General features: G+C 36.0%; 1 protein-coding gene across 1 annotated transcript; it reads right to left on the bottom strand.

Moving 5' to 3' along the window:
* Positions 1 to 2,879: 2,879 nt before the first annotated feature.
* On the bottom strand, positions 2,880 to 13,023 carry LOC107671595 (fibronectin type III domain-containing protein 7-like). Its single transcript, XM_016464508.1, has 14 exons — positions 12,883 to 13,023; positions 12,574 to 12,592; positions 11,729 to 11,986; positions 10,611 to 10,868; positions 8,853 to 9,110; positions 7,717 to 7,971; positions 7,368 to 7,622; positions 6,982 to 7,239; positions 5,892 to 6,143; positions 5,553 to 5,807; positions 4,554 to 4,814; positions 4,376 to 4,405; positions 4,155 to 4,195; positions 2,880 to 3,530 (listed from the first exon to the last, which is right to left on the bottom strand). The coding sequence occupies exons 1-13, from the start codon at positions 12,940 to 12,942 to the stop codon at positions 4,164 to 4,166; spliced, it is 2,451 nt and encodes an 816-aa protein (XP_016319994.1). The 5' UTR covers positions 12,943 to 13,023; the 3' UTR covers positions 2,880 to 3,530; positions 4,155 to 4,163.
* Between the last annotated feature and the right edge of the window lie 3,989 nt (positions 13,024 to 17,012).

The raw sequence follows: 17,012 nt of genomic DNA, 5'->3' as shown, positions 1-17,012 counted from the left end.
GAGGACGATATCCGCTTCGTCATGCCTAGAGCTGATCTGTGCTGGTCGCTGAGGAAATACATCAACTTAGTGCTGTGGATCGCCGGATCGGCTTTCACCGTGGACGAAGCTGTTTACTGATCCTGGTAGAGTAGACTACAATACCTGCAGTTCTGACTCACAGTCTGTAAGACTTAAAACCGCATAAACACATTTCATTACACCAAATACACAAAATAATGTTCTTTTTAGCAGTATCATATGACCCCTTTAAGACTGGTTTTGTGGTCCAGGGTCACAAATACTTAATTATAAAATAATGAATAGGTATAATGTGCCTATTGTGTTCATATTGAATTGCTAAACACTTTTGCTGCTATTGAGGTGGGATACGGGTAAGATTTGGGGTAGGTTATGGTTAGGTTTATAGGGTCAACAGTGTAATTAATTATAGATGTAATTATACAGAAATTACAGGTGTAATAACAGGATGGTATTTTCAAATAGTACAAAGTACAATGTAAAAACTTGTATGTACACAATAAGTGCATTGTATCAAATTATTAATTTAAAAGTAAGTGCATAGTAATTAACAACACTTAATATAAAGTGGGTCCCAACTTTTCAAATCTGAACAGTCTTTATGTCTTACGATTCTAACTTCTTTCTCAGAATTGCATTAGTCAAAATTATGAGATACATACTCGCATTTCTGAGAAGTCAGAAATGTGAGATGTAACCTCACAACAGCAGAAAAGAAAGTCAGAAGATAAAAAGTCGTTGCTAGGAGACGCGTGACATGTAAGCAATATGTGTTCTAAAATCAGCTCAAAATATCAAACATGTTTGATATCTCCAACTGGATGGATTCATAGTCTGAAGCTAAAAACAAAAAACAAAATCAGAGTCTTTGTCCATCATACATTACGCGATATTCTGTGAAATCTGGCTCTGACTTTTGGCAACATCAACTAAATAGGTGCAAAAATTTGGGCAAAAGTTGTATAGTATATTCCAGAGATGAACATGAGATTACTTGGGCCCGTTGCTCAGAAGACACATATGAGAAACAGGAGATTTAATATCTTTGCTCTGTATAGGAGGAACCAAATAAGTATTTATTTACCTGGTTTAAGCGTCATCAGTATTCTTTCCCACAGGATGAATTATCAGTGCCATTGTATGGCACGTGTTTGAGGCACATCTTTTCTCTCAGAAGCAATACATTGGTCATGTCTGACTGAGACACGTTTTTATGTTCATGTAAGACGATGACTTTCTCGTGTCTCGTGTCTTTCTCACATTCTGCCCACATGCTGCTCTCTCATATTAGTGTATTTATCAGCAATGTTATTGTTATATTTATGCATTTTGCTGACACATTTATCCAGTGCACTCACAGTACTGTACATCAAAATATGTGTTCTTTGGCCAATTTTCTGTTATAGTTCATATATATCCCGAAGTATTAAACTTTGATGTGCAGCATGTTTGTGCTGTGCAAATGAATCATGCTTCAAATCATGTGACTTTTTGAGTGGATGTGTGCTATTACTTGTTTAAGTGGTTAGTCTTATAATTTTTAATTTTTTTTACAACCAGGTGGACAATAAAAGAGACATAAAAATTGCCATTTTGCTTGTAGCACTACTTACAATTTCTTCAGAAAATGTAAAAATCTAGATTAATTTCAATAACCTTTATTTTTTATTTGTTCTAAAGAAAAGGTGAGTGGTTCTTGCCCATTCAAAACCAACTGCCACAATGATAGAATGTTGTGGCTACTTGCCATAATGTTGTTATATAGGTTGTTACGATGTTGCTAAATGGTTGCAAGGTTGTTCCTGGTGGTTTTACATGTTATGAGGTATCTTTAGGTGATTGCCAACTGGGTCTGGTTTTCAATGCAAATCTGTGGAAGGTTTTCATCTGATTTGAGGTACCACTCACCCATAGCACAGATGGTGCCGGATAAGTTACTGAAGTTTAATATTTATGGTTCAGGGTGTGTTCAAATCCAGTACTGATAACAGTAATGCTTATCTTAGCAAGTGCCACTAAATATGGTGTTATGTAAGAGAATATAATATCTCTTTTGTGTTGTTTCTCATGAAGTAGATGAAAACACAGCTCAGGAACTCTATGTTCGTGACGTGGATTTGTTTCTTTTGTTTGTCATGCCATATCTTTAAGGTATTTTGCAACTTAAAATGATTAGGTTTCCCATCTGCGTTTCATTTATAAATACATGTGCCATTAGATAGAAAATATGCAGTCTCGTGTTGATCTTCATTGCATATAGAAAGAGAATGTTTCTACATAATCGACTGATAAACGTGTTGTTTGTGACTGTGCATCGGAGACGGAAACCTTTTGTGGTTTTCTTGCAAAGTTCTGACTGTTTAGACCAGTCTTAAGAAACAGAACACTATAGCAAAATTATGCAAATTAATGTCAAATAAATGTAATATCAATCTAAAGAATTAATGTGATAACTTCAGCAGCCCTAAAACATGCACATAAAATAAATATATAAATAGCAAATAGTGGGGGGAAAAAATATTGAAAAATATTTAAGAAAACTGAAATGTAAATAAAAAAAAATATTCTCAATATGTAATGCTCAGTGGTGGACGAAGTACACAAATCAAGTACTTGAGTAAAAGTACAGATACGTATAATAAAATATTACTCCAGTAAAAGTAAAAGTACTCCTTTTTCAATTTTACTCGAGTGAAAGTACAAAAGTACTCGATTTTTTATGTACTTAAGTAAAAAAGTACTGATAGATAGATTTATTTAGCAATTTTATATAGGCTACTTAATTTAATTTTGATACTTGAAAAATTTACTTAAGTACAGTAACGAAGTAAAGCTACTCCGTTACTGTCCACCACTGGTAATGCTTCATGCTGTTTATTAAGAGTACTAAAGGCTGCTATTGCATTGAGGTTCTCAGGCTGTAGGCCGTTAGTAAACATACATATTTTGCAAATTCAATGTAATATATCATCCAAAGGACACATATGACCTGGGGCGGACACTGAACGGTTCAGATTTCTCATCCTAGTTCCGAAGAGGTCCGCCCTGTCCTGTGTAAAACACACTGGTCCACTCATTTGGAGGCTTGCTGCTTAGGGGACTTCCTACAAATGCTTAGTGTTGTTCAAATCATTACGCTACATTAACATAGACATTTTTCTTTTCATTATGATATTACTTACTTTTTGGACATGTAAACATTTGGGCATGACATGCTTTGAGTATAAGCCAATTAATGTATGAATGCAAACTTCCTAATACAAAGGAAATGAATGTATAAAATATCACACATTTAGAAATGGTTAACAATTTGATTGAAAAATATATATTTTTGCTTTCACGTTTTAAAGATCTTAAAGATACACATACATTTTTATTGAGACAATTGTTATAGGTATTGCTGGAAAACAGTATATAAATGTGGCGAGATGAAAGCAGTGAGAAGAGAATGGCCTGTTGTCTCCGCTGATGACGTCAGAGCTCCATCTTCTTTCATCTGTGCCCTTTGACTGAAGACAAAAAGACATGAGAACCGGACATTTGTGGGCAGTCTAACTTTGATAATATACACTGAAATGTATATGGCCTATACATCATTCATATCGCATTAAAAAGACAATATCCTGCAACATTCTCATAAATCTTTTGTCTTTTTTTTCACACCATCTCATCACTTGACCATGCTACACACACACACATGCACATACATGTGTGTGTGTGTGTGTGTGTGTGTGTGTATCTCAAATTTAAAATCACCAATTAAATGTAGTATAATAAATGTAGGATTTTCTTTCAAATATAATTCGATTTTTTTCAGGTGACATTCCGACAGACTTTATTTGTATTCCTAAATGTTTTAAAACAAGTAACAAGACACTTTATCATTTATCATATCTGAAGACGAGTTGACTGAGATGCGCATCTGGAGTCCCAAGAGTACAAGTGTCATATTTTATTGTCACAGGCTGTACAGCAATAAACATGTCCACATGTTGACATGATACGCTTTATCTTATGGTGGACACAAAGGCCTCCAGTTTCCAATGCCCTGGGTAAGTCTGTCCCATGAGATTCTGCATCTGTGTGTGATGACACTAAATGTAAACAGTCATAATTTATGTACAATCACTTACAATAAGGTTTTAGGCCACACTTCTTCGGCCTCGATAGATCACTGCAGATATACACAGAAAGAGTCATAAGGAACATGCTTAGGAGAACATGTCATTTTAATTGTTTTTAAATGTGTATATTAAAAAAATATTCATATATAATTGTTATATTAATATATCATATTTATATTTTATTTAAAAAAAATAGAGGGTTCTAGATGAGTTTCAATTAGAATACACACCCATTCCCACGGTGTTTCCAGAACAGGAGACTGAAAAGACAAGGAAACATGGAAATCAGTTCATATACAGTTAGCCTGTAGTCTCTAGTCCAAAACATTTTTTTTAAATGATATTATATGTCATTATACAAAATTAAAATATGATTTCTCTGGATGATAAAACAATATCATCTTGTACCTGAGTAGAGTTTTCTGGGACAGTATGTGACCTTTGAACCCTCCTGTGTTAAGGGAGCGACCACGACGGTGTACACTTCCCCACACAGGATCTTGGAGATGTCACATCCATTAGCCCCATGTGTCGCACTGCAGGTGTAGTTGGATCTGGTGCCATACAGGTCGGCTGTGTAGTTGTACAGGCCGGGAGAAGAGTGCCAGTACACCCGAAGAGTGCTGTTATCCATCCTGTAGAGTCTCACGCTGGATGGACAACACGTGCCTGAGAGAGGTTACAGATAAAGAAAATGAGATGGGACGGTGGAAGGTTCAGAAATTAAGTGCACTTACTCATTCCAAGTCTCTGAACAAATTATTGCATAAATCATTTTTAAAACCATTCTTAAGTATGGTTGAATCTATGCAAGAATGGTTTTACAACTGATTTACACAGACATTTTGCTTGTTTCTTTATTTTCAAATGTCTTATTTTTCATTTGCCTTCATTCATTTTAAATATAATTTCAAATCAAACATTAAATACACAAAATGTCACATTATCATATATTAGCTTTTTATTTTTTTATACTCAAATCACATGATTATTTTAAGGAAAGCCTTTACTTGACTGTTTAATTTTGTGTTTTGTTTTATTATTAATAATTTCACTTTTTTATTTGGAATTACTCTTCGTTATTTTTACTGTCATATCTTGTTTTTTGTTTTCTTATGTAAAGTGCATTGAGAAGCTACCTTTAAAGGTACTATTTATAAAACAAGTATAAATAACATTCATATAAATATTAATATTTATTATTATTATTATTTTAAAGAAAGAGCACAAGCACCTTTTAAGAAAAGAAGTTTGTTGAGTTTTAAAATATAAATCGATAGAACAAAAGAAAACCAGTTTGAATTAATAGCATCTAGAGTAAATGTCTATTAACAAGTCATGTGTTTGCATATAGATAGATAGATAGATAGATAGATAGATAGATAGATAGAAAACTACTTTACTCACTAGCAGAGAAGCCATGGTAACTGCACTCTGATTTATGTCCAGTAATGCTGAAGGCCTCCAGCGACACATTGTAGCTGGTGCCACATGTGATGCATCCCAGCAGGCAGTGGGTGTCCATGGTGTGACATCTGGCGTGACCTCTGGGGGATGTCAAAGAAGTGACATACGACTGCGCCCCTGTGGCAGTCGACCAGGTGATGTTCGTCATAGACTGGGTCACCTGTTCAACACTCAGAGTTTCTGGACAACAGGGTCCTGGAGAGAGAAAGGGGACATTTTTATATCGCTTTCAACCATTATTTATCTATCTCCAGATGTTTTCCATCTTCATTACTGCACCTGTTTCCAAGGGAATGGAGTAGCTGGGAAGACTCTGTCCTGCTGTGGTTGTGGCGTAGGCGCTGACCTCATATGTGGATCCGCAGGACACACTGATGTAACAGGAAGTGCTGCTGGATGAGCAGGTGAGCGTGTCGGTGAGACCCATGGCGATCACAGTGTAGTTAGCCTCAGTGTTTGTAGCCATCCAAAATACCTCCACTATGGAAGAGTTCACCTGAGTCACGTTGAGGATCACAGGGGCACAGGGAGCTGAGAGAAAAAAAAAACAAGATAATTTCAAAAAAACTGATACCATGTTACAGTGATAAGATCACATACTATGACAATACTGTAGTATTTTGAAATACACCATGGAAATGAAACGAATGTTATTAATTATTATAATTATTTTAGGAAAGACTTTACCGTTTTCATTTTGTGTTGTTTTATTCATCATTTCATAATTTTTTCCTACCCATGTTAATATTTTGTATGAATTATTGTTTTTATTTTTTTTAAATATGCTTTATTACTTTTTAAGTCATATCTTGTTTTTCTCTTTTTGTTTTTTTTTTAATGTAAAATGCATTGAGAAGCTACCTTTTATATAAAACATATTCATATTTATATAAATATCATGAATGTTTTATTTAATATTAATCAAAATAATATATAATAATATTATTATAACTTTGGGTATCATGTAATTATAATATATGATAACAATTATTATTGTTGTTGTTTTTGTTATTGTATTCACATGTTAGTCAAAGTACTTCCAAAATACCATGGTACTACTATGGTAAATGTACCACAAAACATGGTATTCCATGGTACACTAGTATCTTATTTTTTTTGTGTGTTATGTAAAGTGCATTGAGAAGCTACTTTTAAAGGTACTATGTAATAGTATATTATTAATATTTATATAAATATTATCAATATTTATATAAATATTAATATTTATTATAATAATTTAATCATGATTTTATTATAATAATATTATAACCGTATTTCGAGTACCTTGGAAATACAATATTTGATGATAATAATAATATTAATAATAATTTGTGGGCTCATGTGCAAATGAGCATTTGTGTGTCTGTACCTGTCCGGCGTGTATGTGCACTACAGGTGTTATTGCATCCTTGTGTCTCACTGCAGGGCCGCACCACCACGCTATACAGGCTGTCACAGGTGAGATCAGAGAGCGCACACACAGGAGCCGTGTCGTTGCAGTGGATCCATTCGCTTCCGTCTGCAGCGATCGTCTCATACAACTCAGCTCCTCGAACTGGAGACCACGAGATCTCTAAAGTCTCTGTGGAAATCAGGGACACGGACAAATCCTCTGGACAGCAGGGGACTGAGGACACAGAGAGAGATACGTATCATATATCATACCAATATTCTTATGCAAAATTGTTCAAATCACTTTGGACAGAACCATCTGTTAAATAAATAAATGTAAGTCTATGTGTATGAAATACAAACTTGTAGTATAGTTGACTCTTTGACCCGGTGGACTGGACCCTGCCAGGTTGTAAGCGAATACTGTCAAGAGGTATGTGTATCCACATATACACTGGAAGTAGCAGGTTGTGCCAGTGGTGTTGCAGTTTGTCTCTAAGCCGTCATCTCTCTTCACATAGGCGATATAGTAATCCACCCACTGAACCTCAGACCACGAGACAGAACAGTTCCCTGTAGTCGGCTCCTCAATCCACACCAGCTCAGGAGGACATGGGACTGAAAATGATTCAAAGAAGACGACAACCAACTGCACAACTCTTTATTAATGCGTATGTGTGGTTTTATATGTGTGCGTGTGAGTAAAATCTACAGGTTAGAAGGTCCTGTGGAGCAGAAGGGTCACTGGGTCCGGCCTCGTTCTCCGCTGTGACGGTGATGGTGTGGTTCTGGCTGCAGCTGAGGGGACTGATTATGCAGTAGGCGTCTAAGGATGAGCTGCAGTTCTGGCCCATTGAGCTCACAGCAATGTATTCGTTGGCACCACGGACTGTCTGCCAATACACCGACAGTTCGATAGAGCGACTCAGCGTCAACAGAACCTGCACAGGTCCCGGGACAGGAGGACCTGTAGAGGACAGTGGGACAGAGAGAAAGTGAAGGAAATTTGTGAATTTAAAGGGAATGGACCTTTTTCACATTTCCAGGTTTCTCAGCAGCGGAAGTCGTCATAGTTGGGTAAACTTCTATAGCAGTGACTGGAAGAAAATATATTTTTTGCATTCCCATTGGCTCAAATAGCAAAAGTAAAACTCCACGATAGTGTTTTCATGACTTTCAAAAAGAGGAATAAAATAGAGAGAGACTGATAACGGCAGTCAGAAGAGAGAACAATGTCAAATTTACCATCACTCCCGGCATAGACGCTGTATTAGAAACATCCTCACATTAGCGTTAAGTAGTTTTTTTGTAATTTTATGCAAAGGTAATATAATACAAGTATAGTGTTTGTGATGAGTGGGGTGGGGCAGAGAGCCGTGGGAACGGAGCGAGGCCGGTGGAGTAAATGATAATGAGCGACACCTGCGCTACTCACCGTCTCGAGTCCCATTGACTTCCAAGGTTTGGACAAAAATACTCTGAAGGCAATGGGACACGAAACTGGTTACCAGAATTCTTCAAAATATCTTCTTTTGTGTTCCACAGAAGAAAGGAAGTCATACAGATTTGGAACAACATGAGGGTGAGAAAATGGTAACAGAATTTTCATTTTGGGTGGACTATCTCTTTGAGGTTTGATTCATAATTAGTAATAATTTTACAAAATTATGCACTGATTATCTAGTACACAGAGTCAGGCAAAACACTTCACAGAATGAGAGAATTTGTAATGCTGAACATGGCGGCCCCGCCATTTTCAATTAAAAGAGCCAAGTGGTTTATTGAAGTGGTGAAATGCATTGTGTGAACACATTCTGTTCAAAATACTATAAATGAGTAAGTCCTTACGTGTGATTTGGTAGATGGTGATGTCATCTCCTTGGTTACCATCAGGATCCCAGGCATTGCCCTTGATGCTGTAGGTGCTGCCAGGCTGAAGGTCAGTGAAGGTCACGTTGGTCTGAGTCGTGTTTAGTCTGACCCACATATCTGAACCCACCATGGTCATGACCAGGCTGTATAGCACAGCATGGTCCACTGGATCCCACTCTATCACAATGGTGTCACTGCTGGGGGAGCTGGAAAGCAGATCCGGGGCAACCAACACTGCAAAGAGAGATAAAAAAATAATATTTTAATAACTTAGTTGTATTAGCATAATAAAAGACAGAAGGAAAAGAAAGAGTTGACAAAGCAGCAAGAGCATCACCACAGGCAAAGACTAAGCAATTACTGCCTAGTGGTGAATTTCGATCATTACAACTGAAAAAATAATCCTGTCCAAATGAAATAGATAGTCCATCCAAATATGAAAATTGTGTTATCATTTAGTCACCTTCATTTCATTCCAAACCTGTATGAGTTTGTTTCTTTTGTGGAACACAAAGGAAGATATTTTGAAGAATGTTGGTAACCAAACAATTCTGGGTCCCATTGACTCCCATAGTATTTTTTGTCCATACTATGGAAGTCAATGGGACTTGAAACCATTTGGTAGCATTCTTGAAAATGTCTTCTTTTGTGTTCCACAGAAGAAAGAAACGTATACAGGTTTGGAACGACATAAGAGTGAGTAAATAATGACAGAATTTCTATTTTTGGGTGGACTATCCCCTTAATACACTATGTTATGGGGAAAATTATTTATTGTGAGATGTGGCAGTGCTTATCTTTAGATATACTATGATTAGCTTTAAAATTAAAGTAGTATAAATGTCTGATAGGGACAGATGTAGGATCTGATGGATGGAAATAACGTGCAGCGAGTCTGTTGAGTGAAATGAGATAAGTGTAAGTTATGTTATAAATTAAACTTCATGAAACCCGTCCCTTTATGTTACGTCAAAGCCATTCCTTGGGGAGAGACGACAGCCTAGTTCTCATGGTTTTATCTTTTCATTCAGTTTTGGGTATACAGTCCAGCTAAAGGTGCAGTTACCGTCAACAGTCGGGTGAGCCAGAGTTACTAAATCTGCATAATAGCTGGAGTAAACAATACTGTGTTATTGTTACAGATTTTAAATACCAGCTCATTGTCAACCAAACAGGGAATAGTGCTCAAGTTTCCTTCTGTTCTATGGTGTATGATCTTTAGTAAATGAGCTTTATATAAAAATGTCTATCTTGGTTGGAAGGCTACAAGGTACACTTTTATTTGAGCTTTATAGTGTTATGCCGTGGATTTGAGGGCTACACTTTCCATAATCCATATTAAATCAGTAAAGTATTTTAAACAGTTTTTTGACTGAAACTGATTAATAACTGCAGATTAGCACAATTGTTTTGAATGATATATGTATTGAACTAACATCTAAAACTAGTTTGATTTTATAAGTTTGAGTTGGTCACCATGCTAGTCTAGTTTGGTTTGATGATTTTATAGGGGGTTTTGGGTTTGTTGTCTCCGTTGATCAGGCTGGCAGACCAGCTAGTTGGGCAGGTAACCAGCTGACCACGTTTTTTTTTCTGTCACAAACAACAGGGATGTGACCGTTTTTGTAAAAGAAGAAGAAGAAAGAAAGAAGTATAAAATAGCCGAAGTATTAATTGAAAGGCATTTTTAAATCAAGCAGGAGGTGTTTTATTGAAAGTCTGTAGTCAGTTTACCTGTCCTAGCGTTCAGGGGTAGGGAAGGCTGACTCCTTCCCCCAGTGTTGACGGACATCACGCTGAGTGTGAATTGGGTGTAAGGCAGCAGACCGACCACTGTCCCGGGGGAAGTGTCCACCAGGCTTTCAGAGAAGAACCCATCCTCGTTCTCTGCCCGGATGATGTAGCTGGTGGCACCAGACACCACACCGAACTCCACTGTGATGCTGTCACTGTGTTTGGAGTAAGCCTGGTATATGAGGGGGACCTCAGGAGCTGATGGCACACAATACAAAAACATCATAATAATTATAATAATAATCAATTAAATTACATTACATAAATAACCAATAGCTACATTTCTAGAATTGTTTTTTTTATTAATTATTCATTTTGTAACAATGGTCGATGAAAGCGCTGTTTTTTTAAATAATAATAATAATGATAATAATAATTAATAATTTACTTTGTATAAACAAACAAACACACATACAAATAAATGCATAAATAAATAGATTGTAAATGGCCTTTCGTAAAGTGTTTTTTACATTTGGGTTCCACAGTCTTGAATATAATGTTACATTACATCCTGTAGATAAATTAGTAAATCAAGACTGCAGTTCAGTTGTAAGGTACTTAATACTTAATTAGTCGTTTAATTTGTTAATCGTTTATTTATTTAATAAATTAAAAAAATTTATATACATATGAATTAATCATATTTATTATATAATATCGTTACTATTCAACCATTAAATTAAATTTAAAAAAATGTTACATTACATCCTGTAGATAAATTAGTAAATCAAGACTGCAGTTCAACGTTGTAAGGTACTTAATTAGTCGTTTAATTTGTTAATCATTTATTTATTCAATAAATTAATAAAAAAATATATACATATGAATTAATCATTTATTACATAATATCGTTACCATTTAACCATTAAATGAAATAAAATAATGTTTCTAATAAATTAATACTTAAATTATTACTATTCAATTAACTTTATTTACTTTAAATTATTGGATTTGAACTTTTCTTTTGTAATTAATCATGGACAGCTTGTCCAACGCCTCAAAACAAAAGTCAGTAACGTCCAACGCCTCAAAACAAAAGTCAGTAACGTTAACGTTACCTGTCGTCTCCTCCGTTTCGGCGCTGCAGAGCACGTTCACCGCGTTGTCCATGGCTTCGACCCGCATCCTGTACACAGTGTTCGGGGATAACGAGTTAACGGAGCCCATCACCGTGCTGCCGCTGAACTGCGCGAAAACCGACGGCTCTGGGGAGTTTTTCGGCGTGGCGGTGATTTTGTACGAGCTCGCGCCGGTATGTCCGCTCCAACGGACCGTTATACTTTTGGAGGTGACGGTGAACACGGATAACGTGACGTCTGCAGAGAGTGAAGCGGTTAGCATAATAATTATAATACTGTTAAAATTCATTGATAGGCTACTACAAGATGAAAACACAACCGGGTCATTCCTTAAAGTGGTCGCCTTGTCAATTTTGAGTTTTATCACACACACACACACACACATATAGCCTATATGTTTTATAAAACCCAATCGTGTTCTTACCTCGATGAGGAAGTCTCCAGTCCTCAAGCCAGCTTTCCATGCCACCCCTCCCTCATCCACAGACTCCAGATACTGCAAAGCAGGGAACGCCGGGGTCGGAGTGAACTCCTCAATGGGAGTATCCGCTAAAATCCAGGCCGTGCCAGACAAGACAGAACCAAAGGAAAGAGATCGTGAAGATCAAAAGACAGTGTACTAGTTTTATGGGCCCTGATTAACCCTAATCCTGGAATACAAAACATCTTAATGAAGATAAAACACCTAATTATATATATATATATATATATATATATAATTAGGTTATCAGGTTAAAGTAATCTTTTAGTTTACAAGGGAGACAAAATGAACCAATTTCATGGAATGACCCAAATATTAAATATACATATTAAAGATCTCCTACCATTTTGTGCTTTGCATATCTGTAAATTAAGAGCAGAAATGCAACAAATCATTTTTTAAATATATGAAACATGTTAGAAAGCATCCATTCTCTGGATCCATTTTTCCTCATATCCGACATGAAAGTGTACACATGACAGTAGTATAATAAAAAGGACTATTGTTTTATGCATGACAAATGATCTGTTTTTACAGTACTGTTTATTAAGAATTCCAATGCAATTTTAAACTCTTTTCCAGCAAGTATAGGCAAGTTTACCCACACCGTAATTTATTGCATGCATAAAGAAAGCCAAATTTTTATTCTTACCTGTGGCACGGTAATAATCAAAAAGATGATATTAGAAAGATGTAAATATTTCGCCTCCATGACTCAAATTTGGTGCTGATCAGCTGCCTTTAGGGCACACTTCCTTCTTCTGATTTGACTCTCTATTTCTGCAGGGTAATGGCTGAGGCTTAAGTTCTGTTTTTTCCTCTCTATTACCGTCCAACAGGTGTTTTATTGTTCTGGGAGTCCTGAGCGTTCACATGTACCCCCTCCCTCTATCACAGAGGAAGACTGGACCTATCAGCGCTGAAGGACAGCACAGGTACGCATCAATACACTTGAAGATAGACACAAAGATGCACTCTGCCAAATAATGGGCTGTTCAGGATTGTTTGTTCTATTGTCTGTCAAATACACAAGATATTGAATGTTCCATTTAAAAAATAAACTTAAATAAGATAATACTTCTGAATTAAAAAGTATCAATGTCATTAATCCACATTATGAGCCAAGAGAGTGTACTACAAATCTGAAGAGGCATTTATCATGTTACATACTTGTATGACAATTCATTTTTATTGCTGAGCGGTTGCGGTTTCATACACTGAAAAATGGTGTCGAAACAGACAGCCTCTTAGCAAGTCTGAAAACTGTTGGTGATATTATTTTGAAACTCTAGTGATGAAGACATGTGTGAGATTACTGGGGTCAGTTTTTGTAAGGAGGAACATGAGAGAAGCAGTAGATCTAAGCAAACATTTTGAGAGACACAGATGAAATGTGTATGAGGAATATCAGTGTCAAAAGATCCGTGTAGCTGAATGACCAGAGGAAATGCAAAAGCCATAAATCTGTCATTAATTCCTGTCAGTGTAACATGACATGCTTTAGTATACATCTTACAGAGCTTAGTTTTCCTTTCTGGGGGACATTTGGGAATTTCAAAACCAAAGCAGGAACAGTTTCAATTCAAGTTGTATAGCGCAACAAATTAGTGCTGGTTTAGGTTGGTCCAGCTTAAGGGTTTTGTGACATACATCAGTCACAGCCATCAACATACCTGCTGTATCATGAAAAATGATCAAAACTGACTATGGAGCTCTGCTGTTATATAGCCAGTGCTTAGGGAATTCGGTTGAAACCCTCAGTCGAAAAGACTTTTATAGAACACTACCACTCAAAAGTTTTGGGTCAGTAAGATTTTATTTTTGTTTTTTAAGTTATTAATACAGCAAATATTCATAAACTTGATCAAAAGTGACAGGTAATACATTTAGTGTTACAAAAGATTTGTATTTTAAATGCTGTTCTTTAGAACTGTTCTTTTGAATGTTTCTGGAGCAGCAAATCAGCATATTAGAATGATGATTAGAATCCGCATATTAGTGATGTAGAATGATTAGTAATGATGCTGAATATTCAGCTTTGAATCACAGGAATAAATTACATTTTAAAATAAATTCAAAGAGGAAACATTTTTTTACAATTTTCACAATATTCAAATAAATGCAGCATTGGTAAGCATAAGAGACTTCTTTCAAACACATTAAAAGACTCCAAACGTTTGAATGGTAGTTAGATTTTTTTTCTTTTATTTAAATAATTGAAAAGGCATCACTTTGGGAAAGAACAGACGCTAGAAAAAACCTCAGTATGAATGAAAAAGCCACGCTGGCACAGACTGGTACTCATAAGCCAGATCTGATAATGAGATTCAGGTTCAGCAGCTACAGTATCATGGTGCCGCATGAACATTTTTGTGTAACCAGAAGTAAACAGGTCAGAGCAAACAGAAGTGTGTTATGGTGCATTTTAGTTCATGTTTAAAAACACCGGAATGCATTTTGAGTTTGTATTATGTTTTTACAAAGGCAAAAAGGCAGTATGTAAAAAAGAATAGCGTATCGATTTTATTTTGTTTGGGAGTGGGGGCTGGGGGCTGACAATTCAAAATCTCACCCTGTAAATCACACTTATCTGGGTCACTGATAGGTTGCGTTTGCCTCATTGTTGGGTTTTCAATAGAGAACGGAGCATCAGAGTTGTAGCATATTCATAGGAGTCATGAGAGAAGGACATCTGATATGTGCATTTGACCTTTTCATTTTAAGTGTCTCTAAAGTTACTGTATTTTACACTGAAATTGCTATAGGAGATTGTTTACAGTGTAACTCTCCCAGTCAGATGCATTATACAAGAATCACACCTGTGATGTGGTCTGCATTGTAGAGAAGCATTATGTAATATATTTATTAAAAGTAGCATGCTTACAACATGTAAAACAAATCTGAAACTTATATATATATATATATATATATATATAGCCATTTCTCTTTCATATTATTAAAAGTTGATATTTTTGTACTTTATTTTAATGACTAATGTTGTACCATATGTTACTTTTGAATACTAAATATTTACAGGCAAAACCATTTTCATAACCATTCTGATGGCTATTTTACGGTAGCCGAGAGAGCTCAACGCGCTGCAAATGAAAAAACAGATGCAAATAGAAAAACCACCAGCAAATTAAGAAAACATCTTCATCAATTTGACAACACACGCACTGCAAATTCTCACAACACAACCAAAGACAGAAACGCGCTGAAAATTCTCACAACACAAACACAGAAACGAGCTGCAAATTCTCACAACACAAACAAAGAAACTCGCTGCAAATACAAAACAAACAAACAAACAAAAACAGAAACGTGCTGCAAATATGCACAGACCACATCGGAAGTGTTTAAGGGAAGTGCGTTTCTTTGTGTTGTGAGAATTTGCAGCACGTTTCTGTATTTGCTTGTGTTGTGAGAATTTGCAGCACGTTTCTGTGTTTGTGTTGTGAGAATTTTCAGCGCGTTTCTGTATTTTTTTGTGTTGTGAGAATTTGCAGCGTGTTTCTGTATTTGTTTGTGTTGTGAGAATTTGCAGTGCGTTTCTGTATTTGGTTGTGTTGTGAGAATTTGCAGTGCATGTGTTGTTAAATTGATGAAGATGTTTTCTTAATTTGCTGGTGTTTTTTCTATTTGCATGTTTTTTTTTTAATTCACAGCGCGTTGAGCTCTCTCAGCCACCGTACTATTTTGCTTCTATAACATTTCTTTTTTTCAGACTAGTGGAGTGGGGTATGAGTGGTTATGAACAAATGAATGAAACGCATTTGTCAGTGTTTCACTCCGTCTTAAATCGCGCTCGCGGAAAGCGCTTGAGAAACTGTCTCTTCCGCGGCTCAGTACGCATTTTTTTTTTGTTTCGCGCAAGACTGTACGACATTCACATTACATGATTTGACTGATTTTTACGTAGAAAGGGCGACAGCGCACCGCATTAAAAGAAATGATCATTCATGTTTTCATAACCGCTGGCCAAATTAAAAAAACGAAACCAAAATTAAATCATCTTTGAGAGCAAGGGGGCCCCCTGGTGTTTCGGGGGCCCTACGCAGCTTGCGAATGCGCTGCTGTCCTGAGACTGCTGTGACGTAAGGGTTCTGCGGTTCTGCAGCTGGATGCATCTCGGACGATCGGCTTTGGCTGCGACTGACAAGTTTACACGTCTCTTCCATCTTTTTGTGATAGATTTCTCTTTCTCTCGTTCTTGCTGTCACAGTGAGAATCACTCTGAGGAAACAGTTTACATCAGGTTACACACAGGCAGATTAATGTAACAAATTTGTAATGTATCCTCAGGTGAAGATTAGTCTGAGGTTTTCTTTTTTTCTTTTTTCTAATTTCCAGACAAATATGTGTATCAGACAGCTTTTCAGCTCTGATGCCTTTGAAATAACCTTAAATATATATTATGTCTACTAGGTTGTTGGCTAAAAAGTTAACAAAAATGACTGATGCTAATGGTTATAAATAGAAATAAATAAATTGTTAAATTTTGTAAATTGTAAGATTGTAAATCTTTAAACACTGTAATTTCGTTGATCAATATTATATATAATATGTGATATAATACACTATTGTTCAGAAGTTTGGGGTTGATAAGAGTTTGTAATGCTTTGAAAGCCAAGGCTTATTTTATTTGAGTAAAACAGTAATATTGTCAAATAATTAATTTAAAGTAAACTGTTTTTTTATTTTAATATTTTTAAAATGTACTTTATTCCTGTGATGGTAAAAGCTGAACTTTCACTTTTTACTTCTTTTATATGTAAATGT

The sequence above is a fragment of the Sinocyclocheilus anshuiensis genome, unplaced genomic scaffold (assembly GCF_001515605.1).
Source record: "Sinocyclocheilus anshuiensis isolate Anshui unplaced genomic scaffold, SAMN03320099.WGS_v1.1 scaffold1149, whole genome shotgun sequence".
Classification (NCBI taxonomy): Eukaryota; Metazoa; Chordata; class Actinopteri; order Cypriniformes; family Cyprinidae; genus Sinocyclocheilus; species Sinocyclocheilus anshuiensis.
This window is presented reverse-complemented; position numbering and strand designations above follow the sequence as displayed.